This window comes from Ustilago hordei (genome assembly GCF_900519145.1).
Source record: "Ustilago hordei strain Uho2 genome assembly, contig: UHO2_contig_09, whole genome shotgun sequence".
NCBI lineage: Eukaryota > Fungi > Basidiomycota > Ustilaginomycetes > Ustilaginales > Ustilaginaceae > Ustilago > Ustilago hordei.
This window is the reverse complement of record NW_024545280.1, coordinates 637,720-656,572: the sequence shown is the minus strand read 5'-3', so window position 1 is coordinate 656,572 and position 18,853 is coordinate 637,720. Positions and strand designations below refer to the sequence as shown.

Below are 18,853 nucleotides of genomic sequence, written 5' to 3'. Positions count from 1 at the left end.
TGCGATGGCGCTAAGGGCCGTGTCGCTTGGCGCTTGGCGCTTGGCGCTTGGCGCTTGGCGCTTGGCGCTTGGCGCTTGGCGCTTGGCGGTGGAGGTGCATCACGAGTAGAGTCGATGGTGCAAGAGGATCCAGCAGAGGGCATCTTTCGGGTGCCGACTCGGTGATGTTTGAGCAATTGGCTGTCAGAGGATGCTCGACCAAGACAAAGACGACTGAGATGCCATTGCAAGCGGTCGACGCGTCGAGGAGGGTGTATATGCAACAAGCGCCTAGTGCAGTCTTGTTTGTTGTGCAAGAAGGCGATGGAGCTTGAATTGGGTGTGGTTAGCTTTGTCGGCTAAGTGATACAGAGTATCGCACAGACGCGCAAAGTTAGTGTTGCATGGCCAGGCTGTACGAGCAGCAAGCAGGCAGGAAGCGAGGGCGCTAGATCTTACTGAAGCGATCTGTAAAGGTGGCCCTGCTTGACGTCAGAACAAGAGGAGCAACGCTCATCGAAGGGAGCACACAGCAAGGCAAACGAGCGTTGAATACTGCTCGCCTCTTTTTGGAAGCTATTGACCAAGACTGTTGGCTTTGAGTGCTATGGAGAGAAAGTCTGCTAGGTCTTTGCTCTGAAGACGATCTTGGTAGTGGAAGTTAGAGGGAGTTGGAGAGGTTGATCGTTGTTCAAACTTGTCCTCCGAGTCGCTCCAAGAAGCATGCTTACGAGCGGAGGCAACAATGAAGTTGCTATGGCACTGTGCAACAACGATGCATGGTGCAGACCCCTGCCTGGCTAGTCTCTCAAGAAGGGCGCGTTTGTCTCTGTGTGGTTGGTTTGGTTTTGCAACTCAGCTGCTGCTCCCCTAGGATCCCGCACATGCACCTGTGCTCGACCTCCGCTTGAGGCGAATGGCGATTTCCTGGTTTATGGCTGCTGGCATTCGCTCTGGATATCTGGTTCTCAGGTGGCAGCCGCTTGTTCTGTAGGCCATTTCGATATGGTTGATCAAATCCTAATGGACCTCGTGCAAGATGCTTTAGCGCCCAAAACAAGGATTTCCCCTTTGCTTTTCAGCCGCTCGGTTGCCAATTTAGAGCTTTGCTGGCATCGGATGAGAGCCGCTAGAGCCGCTTTTAGACTCTCTTTTTTCCTATCGACAGGCCTGTTGGGGGTGGGTATTGAGAGGTCGAGGCTCGTGTGCCTCAAGCCAAGGCCAAGTCGGCTCCCTCGGCCCTCGGCCCTCGGCCCTCGGCCCTCGGCCCCCTCGGCCAAGTCTGGAGATTGGTAAGCGAAAGGGAGAGAAAGGAGAAAAGGGTGAGGCCCAAGGCGTGCCCATAGCTCACTTGCACTCTCTCTGCTCGGCGCCTTGACCCTCTCGGACAGGCTCAGAGGCGAAAGTGTCGGCGAGAGGGTGAGCGAGAGCGCTGTCTCAGACCTCTCTTTTTGTTTGTTAAAGAGGGCAAGACAAATCAAATCACTCTTGGCCGTTGAAGTGTTTTGAGCGATAAAATAAATCGAGTTTTCTTCAATTCCTTGTGATAATTCGAAAAAGAGCCTCCAACTCTGACGAGGCCTCGTTGCTCTCTCTGGTGGAGAGCCGGGCGTGGATGCAGTTGCCCTGTGCGCGGCGCTACTTTTGGCAGCTGAGCTCCGCCTGTCAACAGGCGAAATAGGACGTTGGATGCGAGTTTCCCTTTCTTTTGTCACATTTCTTTTTTCTTTTTCCCTCCCCCCCCCCCCTTTTCTTTTCTTTTCTCATTCATACAAAGATTCGATTTCGTTTTCTGTGCTATATCAGCCTTGGAGAAATTTGAAACTCCTTCGGTGAACTTGTTCGGAACTGGCTTCACAGTCGGAATTGCAGTCAACTTGTGAGGAGGAAAAGAAAACCCAAAATAAAATAAAATAAAATAAAATAAAATAAAAAGTTGAATAAATAAGAAAAATAAATAAGCGACAACACACTGTTCCGCCGCTCAATGCCAGGTTTGCCGCTTGACAAGATCCCGAGTTGGAATGCCCTTTGATCAAGCTTGGAATCTGGATAGGACCCCGCCGGTGACCTTGAAAAGGGGCAGTCGAAAGAGCATCACCACTATTGCACTGTAATTGCAGAAAAAGACAAGGTCCCGGTAAGACCTCCTTGCCGCTATTGTATCTCTCCCCCTTTCTCCTTTGTCGTGTCCTGTACTGCCGTGACCTGTGGCGACCCGCCGTTGCCGCCAGTTTATGCCACTCGTCTTGCTCTTCTCCCCAAACCGCAAGCCTGTCTTCCTGTGCACCTTTTCTCCATAGAGCTTTTCTCCATAGAGGCCGTCCAAGCCTTGTTAGCGTGTTGCCCAGAAGCAATATATCTCTTCCACCTCTTCCTGCTTCCTTCATCCTCCTCCTCCTTCATCCTCCTCCTCCTTCATCCTCCTCCTCCTTCCCACCCATCCTTCTCTCTTTCAACTTGTACTCAACCTCTCCTCCTCCCTTCTATCGAGGTGACTTGCACTACTTTCGTCTCTCCCCTTCCCACTAGCAACGCTTTGTTCGGTTTCACCCCCACCCGTTGCATCCCACTCGCTCATCCTTGGAGCTTGATACATCAAAAGCAGCCTCTCTCTCTCACACTCACACACACACACATTCGGCTCTACGGATCACCCATTCTTCACCTCATCTCAACATTCCACTTGGGCATCAGCATTCTTCTTCATCTTCCCTACAATAGAACTCATCCTTGGCCACCTCTCAACGTGTTCACTCTGCAGTTCCTGGCCGCCCTCCTTTTTCACTTTCTAGACTCGGAGCATAAAAAAGCGGATCCCATCTTCTTGCAGCCGCCTCTTTCATAACTTCAAGACCGGCAACCCTTCAAAAGCATTTTTGACACGAGCTCACCCCCGTCACAGCAATAAGCATCTCAACCCCCCACTCCGACTACCTCCTATACAAGCCGACTCCTTTGGCCTTCATCAACTGCATCTCTTCTCCTTCCACCTTTACAGTACAGTACAACTCCCGCCACCGTTCATGTGCACAGCAGCCTTGATCACCCACGTTCATCTTTGATTGTCCAGGCGATATTCCCCCCCCCCTTCTACCCAGCCCTTCCGCTTTCTACAACACCTCCTAGCCTTCTAGCAACCATGGCCGTCAGAGTAGCTTCCAACTACAACACTGCCGCTCACGGCTACCAGTCCAACATGACCGCCCAGTCTTCTTCCACTGCCGCCGCCAAGGCTTCCAAGGCTTCCACTTCTTCCACCAAGCCTTCCTCGTCCCGATCTGCACAGCAGGACCGATTCTATGGCTACAGGGAAACTTCGGAGCTTTGCGAGAGGTTCATCCTCTACCTCTTTGCTTGCCCCTTGGACTCGACCTCGGCTACCGCATCCTCGCCGACTTCCAACCGCAACACTGCTCCTCGCCTTTCCGAGTTCATCGCCTATGCTCTCTACAGAACTCGTCTCCCCGAGGCCGTCACCTACCAGGCATTGTACCTCTTGTTGCGACTCAAGATCCGCTTCCCTGCCGCGCGTGGCTCTTCGGGTCACCGTCTCTTCATCTCGGCTCTCATGATTGCATCCAAGAGCAGCTGTGATGATACCTATTCGAACAAGTCCTGGGCCATCGTCGGTCAGGGTCTCTTTAGCTTGCGCGAGATCAACCAGATGGAGCGCGAGCTCTTCGGCTATCTTGGCTACAAGGTCAACGTCTCTCCCGAAGACCTCGATATGTTCACCTACCAGCTCGAGCAGCACTGTGACGGTTGCCGCATCGACCACGTCGTCCGCAAGATCTTCGAGTCCATGTCTCGTCGCAGCAGCATGGACGTTGGTGCTTCGGATATCTATCGCGAGCGATCCGAGAGCGTCTCGAGCACCAAGTCCTCTGCCCCTCCTACACCAGCACTCGTGTCTTCGGACTTCTCGTCGCCATCCATCGACTCGCTTGCCGGCCCTCAGCGCATTGTCTCTGGTCGACACTCGAGACAGTCGAGCGTCTCGCACTCGTTCAACTCGCGCGCAAGCATCTCTGGCTACGCACCTGCCGTCGTTGCCGCCTCGGCCTCGACTGGTCACCTCGCCACCAGCAGTTGCAACCCTACCGCCACACTCATGGTCAAGAGCGCCAGCCACCGCCAGGAACGCAGTGCCACTGCACCGAGCTTCATCCACCCCTTTATCAACAACGCTCGCGAGAGATGTCGTCCTTACATGACACCAGTCCACAGCTTGCCCCTCTCGTTGTCCGTGTCGAGCAGTTGCAACGGCGAGCGTTCCTACTACTCGAACTCGCCTGCCGCTTCCATCTCTTCCTCGTCGGTATGCTCTTCCATGTCGTATGCGCCTTCCAACGCCACCTCGGCAACACCCTCGCCTTACGCATCGCGATTCACCATCAGTGGTCGCACCACACCCGACACACCGCCTTCGGATCTTGACTCGGCTCAGTGGGAAGAGGCTCGCTACTATGGTGTTGCTCCTAAGGCTTCCGATCTCAGCCCTACTTGCACTGTGGCTTACAAGTTGCCCGCAGCACCAGCCTTTGGTCACCATGCTCACCATGCTCACCATGCTCACCATGCTCACCACGGGCATGCTACCGCAGCTGATCCTTACCTCCACCCCTATAACTGCTGGAGATCATGATTGCCTTCTCACTTGGCATAGTTCGCTGTCCCTGCCAGGAGCTTGGCTGCTCAGCATCGCATCTTTCCTCTTGCTCCCCCCTTCTCTACTTGTCACCAAGTTTCAGTCACGGCCTCGTAGGCAAGCCTCGAGACGATCCGGACGGATCTCCACTTTGGTAACATGACACATTCTCTACATACTCTTGGCTAGTCCAGCATCGCAATTTTCCTCTTCTTTCCCTTGCTTAGGTCGTTTCTTCCTTTGGTCCTTTCATGTGAAGCTAGATACCCCACGCACCTCTTGACAGATTCAACACAGACGCATCTTCTCTTCTCTCAAAGCATCGTACACAATAATCGTATTGAATCTCGTTTTGCTTACTCCCAAAGTACTTTCTTCTGTGTTTGTGCTTGGTTGTGGTGGTGTTGTTGTTTGTTTTTTTTTGGACATGGGCGGGGTAGAGGAAGAAAGCGCTTCGGGGGCTAGTTAAGGCACTACTGCTGATTTGGGTCGAGTGAGACATCTTCTCAGGCACTGTAGGCCGAGCTAGTTGCCTGATTTTGCAAGTGCGCGAAAAAGGCCATAAAAAGGAGCGAGTTTTGGATTTTCAAGATGGAAGGCGATTTCGATCGTTTTCTGCGTTGCTCTCCTTGCTTCTCTCAGTCTGCGAAAATAGGACCTTGCCTGTGTTGAAAGTAAAGAAGTTTTATGGTCCTGATACTGGTGATTGGGGATAGTCTAAGTATGATGTCACTACTTTGTTATGGCAGAAACATATACTAAATTGACTAAAGGAATATGGTGAGAGCCTAGCACTCTCTGTGAGATATATATACATGTGAGCAGCACATGCTGAAGGTGGGAGTACTCCTATCTCATGATCTACCATGACAATGAGCAGGACCTTGTTGTGCCCAATCTCTAGTGAGATTGGTTATCCTCAATCTCTGATCAGATCTGTCCTCTACTTGGATCAGCTCTGCCTGATCTCCAATTGGATCAATTTTACCTCATCCTTCAGTGTCTTGCTTGATTGTAATCTCCAACACCCCCTCTTGATCCAGTAGACTCCTTCATCATTGACAATCCAAGTAGTTCCCATATGTGTATGAGTGTGGGCACTGAAAGCAGCTTTGTCAGGATGTCAGCGACATTCTCACTGCTTTGGACTGGGGCAATTGTGAGTTGCCAATTTGCAACCTCATCACACAGGAAGAAGTGGGTGATGTCAATGTGCTTCATTCTCTTGAAGTGTTGGGGGTTGCTTGTGATAGCTTGGGCTCCTGAGGAATCACTGTACAGGACTGGTACACTCTGATCAAAAGTGAGTTCACCATTATGAGAGTGAATGATCAACATCCCAGTACTGACATGGATCCTGGCTGTCTTTGGTGTTGGTTGTTGTAACTCATATAGGAACATTGAAGTCCACAGTAGTTCTCTAGTAGCTCCAGCTAGTGCTACATACTCTGCTTCCACAGAGCTGTTCACCACTGTTGGCTGGAGTCATGAGGACCAGCTACATGTGAGCCCTGTCATGGGCCTGGGTGCGCAGAATGAGGAAAGACCGAAGTTCATATGAAGGTAGCACAGGAATTGTGGAATCGGGTAGATTGTAGGAGCTGTGACAGAGTTCACTGAGATCAGTAGTAGAATCAGCTCTATGGCAGATCACAGCGAAATCAGCACGAGCATCATCGATATCACAAATCCCACCAGAATCTGCAGTAAGCGAGATCATGTGGCAGATTCCACAGAGATCAGTAGTAAGGAGGTCTGTACGACAATTCACATGTGAGAGGGACCGAGCTCAGTGACATGCAGTCAGTTACCACTCAGGGGCCCACAGGACAGGAGTAGAAGAGAACTGTCACTGGTCAAAGGAAGGAGAGCTGTGTATAGGACACCAGCAAGAGGGACATGAAGAGGAGGAGCAGTGTCAATGAAGTCAACACAGCTCAGGAAAGACAGAAGGGACAAGGTTCAATACAGAGGAGGTGCCTCCTTGGAGATCCCTGTGCAGTACTCGACGAAGAGGGTACTTGCTGGAGAGAGGGAGCAGGAGCAGTGTCACTGGCGATGCTGCGAAGAGATATATAGGCATACCTTCTTGTCATGAATGGTCGAGTGGATCCATCCACTCTACTCACCATACAACTAGTCAATACTTTAGAAACATAAGTACTCATTAGTTTTCAGTCAGCATAAGTTGCAATCAATAGATTGCTCCTCATCGAAGTGCATGTGTTGTATCACTGTTTCCTGATGTCTGAAGGTGGTTCTAGCAAACCAGCAGTCCGGATATCAATAGAACTGAAGGCAGTCATCCACTGCAGTCTGGGGATCACTTCAAGCATTAGTCGACACACTGGACACTCGTGTCAGTGTCATCAATCCATACTCACACCAGACCATTGGTGTCAACATCAAGTTCACTTAGAGTCATATCATAGTTGATCGTGCCGAGCTACCTCTGGACAGAGTGTCCACAGTGGTCAGTCGAAATCTGTCATAACATCAATACAACTACAGATTCCAACAAGAAAAGCAGCAGAGACGGTTCTGTCACATATTTCACTAGGAATCATAATACCATTAGTGCTGTTGCATAACTTGACAGAATCGGTGATAGTACTGATACTACTACTGATCTCAGGTTTCAGGTGCATGACTGCTGACATTAGAGTGGATTGTTCAAGCAGCACCCCACAATCACGATGACAGACCAAGGCCTCAACGATAAGCTCGACCAGCTTCTAGCACTATTGGAAGCCCAGCTCGAGCTCACCAGGCAAGGCCAACGAGAAGAACGACTTCGCCGTGCTCACCTAAGCGGAGAAGAGACTGTCAGGGGTCTCGCGCCTGAAACCCAGGTCGGTCTGTCGAGATACTCGGTGACTATCAAACTGTGTGACAGCTATTGTCTCGGTATCGGTCTCGATGAGCTAGTTGCTCGGCGACTATCAAGTTGCGCGATGGGTGGCATTCGGGTATATACTATCATAGGTTTCGGCTGACCTCTGTGGACACTCCGTTCAGGGGTAGCTTGGCACGATCAATATCAATGCATAGGTTATGATGACACCAAGGTCTGGTGTGAGTGTTGATGATGATGAGGTTGATGGTGTTGGTGATAAGGTTGGTGGAGTTGGTGATAAGGTTGGTGGCATCAACACAAGTGTCCAGTGTGTTGACTGATGCTTGAGGTGATCCCCAGACCACAGTGGACTACTGCCTTCAGTTCTATCTATATCTGGACCACTGACCTGCTATGGGTCACCTTTGGACATCAGGTAGTGGTGATACAACACATGCACTACAATGAGGAGCAACCTTGATAGATTGCTGCTATGCTGACTGAAACTAATATATACTTATGCTGAAGTGATAACTAGTTATGATGTGTGTAGAGTGGATGAAGATCCACTTGACCTTTGATGATGAGAAAGCATGGTTATATACCTCTTCACAGCATTGCCAGCGATGCTGCTCCTGCTCTCTCTCCAGAGAGTACCTTCTTCATTGAGTACTGTTCAGGGGGCCTCTCCTGCTTGCTTGGCACCCCTGTGCCTCTTGAGCTGTGTCGACTCTTTCAACACTGCTCCTCCTCCTTGCTATCCTGCTTGTTTGGCACCCTTGTGCCTCCTGAGTGGTGTTGACTCCTTCAACACTGCTCCCCCTCCTCAGGACCTGGTGTCGACTCCTTCAACACTGCTCCTCCTCCTCAGGACCTGGTGTCGACTCCTTCAACACTGCTCCTCCTCCTCAGGACCTGGTGTCGACTCCTTCAACACTGCTCCTCCTCCTCAGGACCTGCTTGCTGGTTCCCTATACACTGCTCCTTCTCCTTTGACTGGTGACAGTTCCTTTGACTCTTGTCTCTCGAGCCCCTGAGTGGTAACCGTCTGCATGCTCCTTGAGCTTGGTCCTCTTTGTGGCTGTGCCTGCTCCTTGAGCTTGGTCCTCTTCTGCATGTGAGTCTGTAGGAGTCCATGGTCTCCATGGAGACTGCACTATGACCATGCTCTCTACTGGTATCGACTAGATCTTCGATACCTGTGCTCCTTCCATATGAACCAGTGACCCTCCTGTTTCTTGAGCATTCAGGCCCATGACACATGGTCTTGAAGGCATTCGATGTGTACTCGCCACCATTGTCAATTTGAAAAACCTTTGGGTACTGACCCATTTCCTGCTTTGTTTCCTCCAGCCACTTCTCAACTGCTGTTTTCATAGCATCCTTTGACACAAGCATCCTTACCCAACCAAAATGCATGTGTACATCAGTGATAGTGAGTACATACCTTGCTCCTCCAAGGCTTGGGACTGGCATAGGACCCTGTAGGTCACTGACAACCACATCAAGTCTCACCTTTGTATCATTTCTTCCCAATCTGAATGATGGGCAAGCAAATTTCATTGCATTACAAGCTTCACAGTTGAAAACCTTAGGCATGTCATGGGTATCAATGCCTGCAGCCTTCAATGACTTCTGGATGTGGTCTAGGCTTGCATGACTGAGGTGGCAGTGCCACGTGCACCAGAAAGCGGTGGTGTCCTCTTGCGACTTCACCTGCAGCACTCAGTTGTGATTGCTTGGCCTTGTGCAGTCGCTCGGGGTAGCCTTTGCCACCACATCTAAGTAAAGCCTGTCACCACACTTCACAGCCTGGGTGACTTGTTTTCATTGTTTGTCCTTCCCAACCATAATACAATCTCTTCCTTGCCAATCGCATCTGATGTCTCCTTCACTCGTTTTAGCTGCAGCCCTTGGAGAGAACAAGTTGAAATTTCCATTGCAAAGGAGGACAATGTCAGGGGTCTCGCGCCCGAAACCCAGGTCGGTCTGTCGAGATACTCGGTGACTATCAAACTGTGCGACAGCTATTGTCTCAGTAGCAGTGACTATCAAGTTGCGCAGTGACAGCAGGTGGCATTCGTTGTATATACTATTGTAGGTTTTGGCTGACCTCTGTGGACACTCCATTCAGGGGTAGCTCAGCACGATCAATATCAATGCTTCGGTTATGATGACACCAAGGTCTGGTGTGAGTGTTGATGATGATGAGGTTGATGACATTGGTGATAAGGTTGGTGAGTGTTGATGATAATGAGGTTGATGGTGTTGGTGATAAGGTTGGTGGCATCAACACGAGTGTCCAGTGTGTTGACTTTGATGCTTGAAGTGATCCCCGGACCGCAGTGGACTACTGCCTTCGGTTCTATCTATATCCAGACCGCTAACCTGCTATGGGCGCCTTCGGACGTCAGGTAGTGGTGATACAACACACACACTACGATGAGGAGCAACCTTGATAGATTGCTGCTATGCTGACTGTAACTAATGAGTACTTGTGTTTCTAAAGTATTGACTAGTTGTATGGTGAGTAGAGTGGATGAGGATCCACTCGACCTATGATGATGAGAAAGCATGGTTATATACCTCTTCACAGCATCACCAGTGATGCTGCTCCTGCTCTCTCTCCAGAGAGTACCTTCTTCATCGAGTGCTGTTCAGGGGCCTCTCCTGCTTGGCACCCCTGTGCCTCTTGAGCTGTGTCGACTCCTTCAACACTGCTCCTCCTCCTCAGGACCTGCTTGCTGGTTCCCTATACACTGCTCCTTCTCCTTTGACTGGTGACAGTTCCTTTGACTCTTGTCTCTTGAGCCCCTGAGTGGTAACTGTCTGCATGCTCCTTGAGCTTGGTCCTCTTTGTGGCTGTGCCTGCTCCTTGAGCTTGGTCCTCTTCTGCATGTGAGTCTGTAGGAGTCCATGGTCTCCATGGAGACTGCATTACGACCATGCTCTCTACTGGTATCGACTAGATCTTCGATACCTGTGCTCCTTCTATATGAACCTGTGACCCTCCTGCTTCTTGAGCATCCAGGCCCATGACAGACAACATTTGATAGTGTGATATGCTTGACACTGGTACTGGTATTAACATTTAGGGCAACCTTTCCAATGGTGTTGTACTCGATCGGAGGACCCTTGTCATGGGCCTGAGTGCGCAGGAAGCAGGAAGACCTGCTAGTTCATATGAAGGGAGCACAGGAATCAGGGGATCGGGTGGATCATAGGATTCGCAGCAGAATTCGCCGAGATCTGCAGTAGAATCGGCTCTATGACAGATCTCAGTGAGATCAGTATGAACAAGGATGATATCACGAATTCTGACGAGATCAGTAGTAGGAGAGGTCGTATAGTAGATTCCGCGGAGATCAGTGACAAGGATGTTCATACGATGAATTCACACGCGCAGAGGACCAAGCTCACAGGCGAGGAGGACCAAGCTCTGCCAAGATGGGGACCAAGCTCAGTAAATTGCAGCTGGTTACCACTCAGGGGTTCCCAAGATATGAGTCAAGAGAACAGTCGCCAGTTAGGAGGAAGGAGAACTGTGTCACAGACACCAGTGTATAGTTCATGAGGAAGAAGAGCTGTGTCAAGGAGGTCGACACACAGCTCAAGAGGGACAGGAGTAGGGTTACAGGGACTCCTGCATAGCACTCGACGAAGGAGGTACTCTCTGGAGAGAGAGTTGGAGCAGTGGTGCTGGCGGCACTGCAAAGAGGTATAAAGCCATACCTTCTTGTCACTAAGTGGTCAAGTGGATCCTCATCCACTCTACTCACCATACAACTAGTCAATACTTTAGAAACACAAGTACTCATTAGTTTTCAGTCAGCATAAGTTGCAATCAATAGATTGCTCCTCATTGAAGTGCATGTGTTGCATCACTGTTTCCTGACATCCAAAGGCGGTTCTTAGCAAACCAGTGGTCTGGATCTCGATAGAACTGAAGGCAGTCATCCACTGCGGTCCGGGGGTCACCTCAAGCATAGTCGACACACTGGACACTTGTGTCGATGCCACCAATCCATATTCACACCAGACCTTTGGTGTCATCAGCAAGTTCACATAAGTTATTGATCATGCTGAGCTACCTCTGAACAGAGTGTCTGACAGTGGTCAGTTGAAATCTGCAATAGCATCATCACAACTACAGATTCGAGCGAGAAAAGTAATAGAGATGGCTCTACTGCATATCTCGTGAAGAATCGCAATACCACAAGCACTGTTGCATAACTCGACAGAATCAGTAATAGTATTGATACAACTACCGATCTCAGGTTTCAGGCGCGTGACCGCTGACAACCCTGTGCTTGCTGGATGCATCCATTGGTGTGTTGTACATCCATCATGAGTGACTCATCCTCACAGATGTGGACATCAGCACCAGTATCCCAGATCCAGCCCTCAATGACTTCCTTGTCAGCCATACCTGTGGTGAAAACAGTTAGGACATGTGCATTTTGATCACTTTGATCATTTCTGTTCTCCCCAGCTGACTTGGCACTGTTGCTCTTTTGCTTTCCCTTGCCTCTCTTTCCTTGCTTGCCCTGTTTTTCCTCCTTTTTGGGGTTGGGGCATTCTGTCGATATGTGACCATGGCAACCACATTTCCAGCAGATGACTTGGTTAGCCACTGCGGCGTTTGGTTGGCCCTGGGAAAGAGTGGAGGAGCAATGTTGAAGGCTCCCTAGGTTTGTGAAGCAAGTGATGAGTGTCATACTGTCAGTCTCATCTTCCTTGAGATGCATGGACTCCTCATAGTTGCATAAGCCCATGGCAGTAGCTTCAAACATTCACACAAGTTGAAGCTCATAGTCTGCATTGGAAGATCCAGTAGACTTGGTGGCCTTGCTGAGGGCAAGCAACTCCCACCATGCCTCATAAGCCATGGTGTATGGGCAGAGATGTGGTTGAACACCATGGAGTAAGCAGCCAAGCTTCATTCCAGCATCAATCAGGTGATCCATCAGAGCTCTCTTGTTGGCAATATGCTCAATGTTGGAGATAAATTCATTGATGCTTCCCACCTGGACAAGGTGAGTAAGTTTGGTGAGGAGGACATATGGTTGGATGATGGTCCCCTTAGAGTAATGCTGTTCAAGATATTTCCATATCTGGTTTGCAGTTTGTTCCTCCTCAATCACAACAGCAATCTCTGGGGCAATGGCTCACAGAAGGATGTTGACTGCATGCCTTGTGGTTGTCTGGAGGGAGATGCAGAGGCGTTCATCCATCTCATCGGCCATGTGAGTCGATGTACCTGTAATCACCTCCCACATCATTGGGTTAACCCCATCAACATAGATTTGCAGCTGTCTTTGCCAGGTGTAGTAATCACTGCTGCCTCGCAGCATGGGTGGCATTGACAAAGACATTGCTGCATCCATTTTGATCAACCAGGCACTGTCTCAAACCTTTTTGATGGCAGGCTTATATGCTTCAGCCTTGATGGTGAGCTGTTTGGTGATCTTGCTAATGCTGCAACTGAGATCATGTCTCAGGAGCTGATCCAATCTGTTTTGTACTTAGTGTCATTGAGAGGCCTAGTAACTGCTAGGTCTCATAATCTGTTGGAAGGCTAGTGAACTGTGGCAGGACATGGTTTGATATTGAACACTCGACATTGATGAGTAAGTACAGGAGGATGATAATAGTACAAATGAACTGACCAACTCTGGACACCTTCTATACATGTCTTGACACTGACAAGAGGTAGGAGAGAGGTCTGGAGCATGAGAGGCATTGGAGCCCTCAAGGGGAGTCCCAACAGAGGCTTACTGAAGATGGAGGGTTGCCTTCTGCCTCATTGGGTGTACCAATCTGATTGTTGGGGACTGCCTGACAGTTTTTCTGACAACTCTTATCAGGTGTGGGAAAATGCCGTTGGCCATCCCGTTGGATACACCGATGGATGTGCTGATCATCGGACTCCCGGTGTGAGTCGATACCCTCCTCCTTCAGAATTGCCTCGGCTCTCCTCCAAGAATTGAAGCTTCGAAATCACACATAGATCGGGACAATTGGAATATATCGGGATGCGTTAAATCGCGATAAGTTTTCCTTTTCCCATGCAAGCCTCGCGCCGCGTTATTTGACACAAAGGGAATTTGCAGCTGCGATTTTCACAGAGACACACTCACAATCCTTTGTGCCCTTCTTGGGTTGTAGCGTGGGGAAAGATGGATATTATTTCATTCTTCCAGGTCCCTTTGTACCATCATCCCCAGCTCTTCTACGCTTTCTCCTCTCAGGTTCACACGGACTTGCTCAACAACACAAAGGGGATATGCAAAGCTTTGGAAGAACAATGCGGCCTTCTAAGACATCAGACGATAGTGCATGCCGTCCCACTCGACTGTGTAGGGTCTCTTCGGAAACTCGTGTCCATTCACCCTTGGTCTTTGCCTTGCGCCGGTCTTGGTAGTCTTGCTATGATGGATGCCAGACGGATGTGGAGTGGCAATACTTCCTATCGCTCACTCATCGTTGCCTACTCACACCATCTTGAACCCTAGCCACACTCGATACTCCATTAACAAATCCGACTTTGCTCAATGGTCAGCAACTGACAGCATCGCCCACCTCTGTTCGCCATCCCTACTTGCCATCTCTTCTCGCTACCTGGATCTTTATTGACTCTCATCCAACAGCACAGATCCATCCATCCGGCTCGCTCCTGTCTTGCGCCTGACCTGCAGCTGCTACTACCAAGATGTTTGGCGAAAGGTCGTCCAGGCAACAAGCCAAGTCGACCGCTACCACGTCAGCACCGCCATGCACCAAACCCGCCATCCGACTTTTGTTCACTTTCCTCTCAACCAAAGATGTCTCGCTCATCCTCATCCCAGCGCTTCTCTGCTCGATCGCAGTGGGCCTCATACCCACAGCGATGTCCAAAATCATCGGCAAGGCATTTGACGCCTTCACTGCCTACAACCCAACCGCACAGCCCACTTGGACAATACCCCAGGCAGTCAGCCATCACTTCCTCCACCGTGTTCTCGAAACCGTGTATACCCTTCTCGGACTAGCAGCAGCAACATTCATCATCAGCACGGTCTCTGTCTCATTCTGGATCTGCCTCGGCGAGCGAACATCAGCCCGAGTCAGAATCGCTCTCTTTGCCAGCGTCATCGGCAAGAAATTGGCCTGGTACGACACCGGTATGGGTCTCGCCCAAACCGCCCAAGAACAAGACCAAGATGATCAAGATCACATCGAGATCTCTCCAGCAGGTCTAATGACTAAAGTCGCTCGAGAGTGCGACGACCTCCGAGTTGCCCTATCTCGCGAGATCGGCCAAGTTGTGCAGCACATCACTACAGCCACTGCAAGCTTGGTGTTGGCTTTCTACACAAGTTGGTCACTTACCCTCGTCATTCTTGCATCCATCCCTCTTGTGCTAGTCGTTACGATTGTCACTGAGATTGGTGCCGCACCGTGGCTGCAGAGAGAACGAACGAGCACGTCGCGCGCGACCTCCATGGTCGAACGCGTAGTGGAGGCCATTAACACAGTCAAAGCATTCAACGCGCAGACCAAGGAGACTAGCCGCTTTCAAGCGGAGCTCAAGAACGGTTGCAAGTCCTACCGTAGATTGCTGCTGTGGTGGGCGATACGATTCGGTATCACTGCAGCAATGGTCTTTGCCACCTTTGTACAAGGCTTTTGGTTCGGCAGTCATCTGGTGTCAAAAGCAAAGTTGACGCCAGGGCAGGTGATGACCGTTTTCATGTCCAGCTTGCTCGTTTCTGGAGCGCTCAACGAGATCGTACAAGTTCTGTCCTTTATCGATAAGGGCAAGATCGGCGCTGCGAACTTGATCAATCTCATCAACTCGCCAGATGTAACATCCCAAGCTGACCATAGCAAGGCCACCCGCATATCCTCGCCTATCACCAACTCGAACCGAAGCTCAGACTACAGCGACGACAAGGCACCAATCAGCAGCATTGCATCTCCCACATGCGACGCTGGATTGGCAACAACATCAATCTTCGACATGCTCGACTACGACATGCGACGAGCAAAAGCAGTACCCATGTCAATCGAACACATCCCTTCCACACCTTCACCCGGCATTCACAGCCCGGACAAGTTCACCTACCGTTCCAAACCACTCGCTCATACTGCGCGAGCTGCGAGACGTGGCGTACAAGGTCTGCGCCGTATCGCTCCAGTAAGCTGCCAGGGTGAAGTGCATCTTCAAAATGTTAGCTTCAGCTACCCTTCCCGTCCAGATACTTGCGTGCTCAAGGATGTCGATCTCTACTTCCCACCGGCTGAGATGACTTATGTCGTCGGTGGCAGTGGTAGTGGGAAAAGTACCATCGCGCATCTCTTGCTGCGTTTGTACGAGCCGACAAAGGGCACGATCCAGATCGACGATCAAACCATCGAGTATCTGGATCCTCACTGGTGCAGGCAACATATAGGCGCGGTTAGTCAGGATCCGATCATTTTTGATATGAACGTCCATGAAAATGTTGCTCTCGGTCTCGTTGGCAAGCAGGATAAGAACCTGCAAGTGGCAGCCGAGACTGGCGTTCCTGTTGTGTCGAGAGAGTCGATTGAATCAGCCTGCCGGTTGGCGCTGCTGCACGAGTTCGTACGAGATCTGCCTGAAGGATATGAAACGATGCTAGGCGCAAGAGGCACAGCATTGTCTGGTGGTCAAAGGCAACGGCTAGCAATCGCAAGAGCAAGACTTCAAGATCCATCGATTCTCATCCTCGACGAAGCCACATCAGCGCTGGATCCAACAACAACACACCTCGTCCATGAAGCCATCAAAACATGGCGTAGAGGCAAGACCACCATCATCATCACTCACGACCTCTCTCAAATCGAAAAGGAAGACTTCCTTTACCTCCTCGAGAACGGATCGGTCGTGCAGCAAGGATACCGATCTGATCTTGAAGCCAAAGAAGGAGCTTTTAGTCGCATGTCGGCGCAGCAGCGACATGTTAGCAACAACGCCCAAGAAAAGCATGAGGGAGAGGTGATGCAACAAATCAGCAGCCGTCTAGAACAGAGCCGCGATGAGCCGTACAGCCGACCAAGACGGATAAAGTACAAGTCAATGCTCGGTTGGGAACGAGAAGGTGGCATCCTCTCCGAGCATCTATCCTTGATCATCTCGCAAAAGCTCGATACTGCGCCTTCGCATCTCAAGCCGCTGCGTCTGGCTGAGAGACAGGCGATGCATAACTACTTGGAAGATGCTGAGGCGCTCAAAGCTAGTGGATCCACTGCTAGCAATCGTCGCGCTCAACGCCCTGCAGTGGAGAGGAAGCGATGGGACGCTCGCCTTGAATCTTTCGATCCTTCGTCCGCACTTGTCACCAAGAGCGGACAGACATCCGTCAGCATATCAGACGAGAGCGCGCGTACAAAGGTACCGACCGTTCGTCAAGTATGGAGCATCCTTTGGCGAACAGTCCCCAGCCGAGCCTGGCTGCTAGTCGGTATCGTTATGTGTGTGATGACGGGTACACTCACCCCGATCTTCTCCTACATCCTGGCTCAGCTTTTGTCCACGATGGGTCGACCGGATCAAAACAGTACGGTGCTCAAATGGTCTCTTCTCGTATTGCTAATCGCTCTCCTTCAAGGCATCTTCTCCTTCATCCGCTACCTCCTCATGGAGGTCTTGGCCGACGAATGGCTCTACCGTCTCCGCCGCTGTTCCTACGGCAACGTCGTAGCTCAAGACCGAACCTTCTTCGATAAACGCAACAACTCAGCAGCTCGAATCTGTCAGAGCATTGTTAAGGACGGAGACGATGCGCGCAACCTTGTCGGCTCCATCATCGGCCAGCTCGCTCTGATCACTTCTATGATCACACTCGGTATCGTCTGGGCCATGGTCGTCGGCTGGAAGCTCACACTTGCAGGTGTTGCTTTTGGCCCTGTCTTCCTCGCTGCAACCTTGGTTCAATCTCGCGTGATCAGCTTCTACGAAGCGCGCAACAAGCTCAAGCGCGAGACTGTGTCGGAGCAGTTTCATAGCATGGTCTCTCACATCCGCAGCATTCGATCGATGGGTCTCGAGACAGTTTTTGATCGGATGTATCAGCTTGCTGTAGCTGATGCACAACGGTGTGGAATGCGATCCTCTGTTTTCTCGGGCTTTGGACATGGATTGAGCGAGGCGCTGACGTACATTGCAGAGGCGATGATCTTCTTTTTTGGTGCCAAGCTGATGATTTCGGGCGAGTACGATTTTAAGCGGATGATGCAGGTGTTCAACCTGATCATCTTTGCTGTGACATTCGCGGCGCAGATGTTAACATCCTTGCCGGGCTTGTCGAAGAGTATGAAGGCGCTTGCGGATCTCGATCGACTTCTGAAGCTTTCGGATGCCAACGTAGTACGTACAGAAGCGAATGGACAGCTGACGACAGACATCAAAGGGGGAATCGAGTTCCGCAATGTCGCCTTTGCATACGATGGTCGAGCAAGCGTCAAAGTACTGAATGAGGTACAGTTCAACGTTGGTCCTGGTGAATGCGTCGCGATTGTCGGCGCATCTGGTTGCGGTAAAAGCACTATCGCAGCTCTCCTTGAACGACTCTATGAACCAAGCTCCGGCAACATCCTTATCGACGGCACGCCTATCTCCCTACTCTCCACTCAATGGCTGCGCGAACACATCAGCCTGGTCGGTCAAACACCAAGCCTATTCGACCTCTCGATCGCTGAAAATATCGCTTATGGCGCCAACGCAAAGATCTACGACGAAGCTCCTTGCTCCACCACGCGAACCGCTCTGGACGAGAAGGAGATGCAATTAGTCGAACAATCTGCTCAAGCTGCCAATGCGCATTCCTTCGTGCAAGCTCTTCCTGCTGGATACGCAACAAGTGTTGGCGGTGGCGCGGGATGCAAGCTCTCCGGCGGTCAAGCACAGCGCGTTGCAATTGCAAGAGCATTACTGCGAGTAAGGGCACCGATCTTAATCTTGGATGAATGCACATCTGCGCTAGACGTTGCAAATCAACAGTTGATCGTGGAAACGTTGCTGTCTCCAAATGCAGAGGTGAGGAGAAGAAGGATGACGACCTTGGTGATCACACACAATCTGGATATGATGAGGAAGTGCGATCGTATCCTCGTGCTCAAGGAAGGTCGCATCGCTGAGCAAGGGAGTTATGATGCGCTCGTCGCAATGGCCGGTGGATACTTTGCTTCCTTGACCAGGGGCGGCGAGTGGACAGGCTGATCAGAGCAAATTTGTACCGATGATATCAACTTTGGAGCCTTATTCATGCTAATGTTTTCACTTATTGCAATCTTACTACTGCATCCTATCTTTATCATGTTGGCGCAGGCTGAGTTGCTCCGATTTGCCAGCGATCGCGGAAAAGCCTAATGATGACTCAGGC

The 18,853-nt window shown here is 50.7% G+C and overlaps 2 protein-coding genes across 2 annotated transcripts; both read left to right on the top strand.

The window, feature by feature from the left end:
- Window positions 1–3,121: 3,121 nt before the first annotated feature.
- Window positions 3,122–4,627, top strand: UHO2_04555 (uncharacterized protein; the record flags this gene model as incomplete). The annotated part of the gene is made up of 1 exon (XM_041558547.1): window positions 3,122–4,627. The coding sequence occupies one exon, from the start codon at window positions 3,122–3,124 to the stop codon at window positions 4,625–4,627; it is 1,506 nt and encodes a 501-aa protein (XP_041414481.1).
- Window positions 4,628–14,178: 9,551 nt separating this feature from the next.
- UHO2_04554 (uncharacterized protein) lies at window positions 14,179–18,690 on the top strand (the record flags this gene model as incomplete). Its single annotated transcript, XM_041558546.1, has 1 exon — window positions 14,179–18,690. The coding sequence occupies one exon, from the start codon at window positions 14,179–14,181 to the stop codon at window positions 18,688–18,690; it is 4,512 nt and encodes a 1,503-aa protein (XP_041414480.1).
- Window positions 18,691–18,853: the final 163 nt, after the last annotated feature.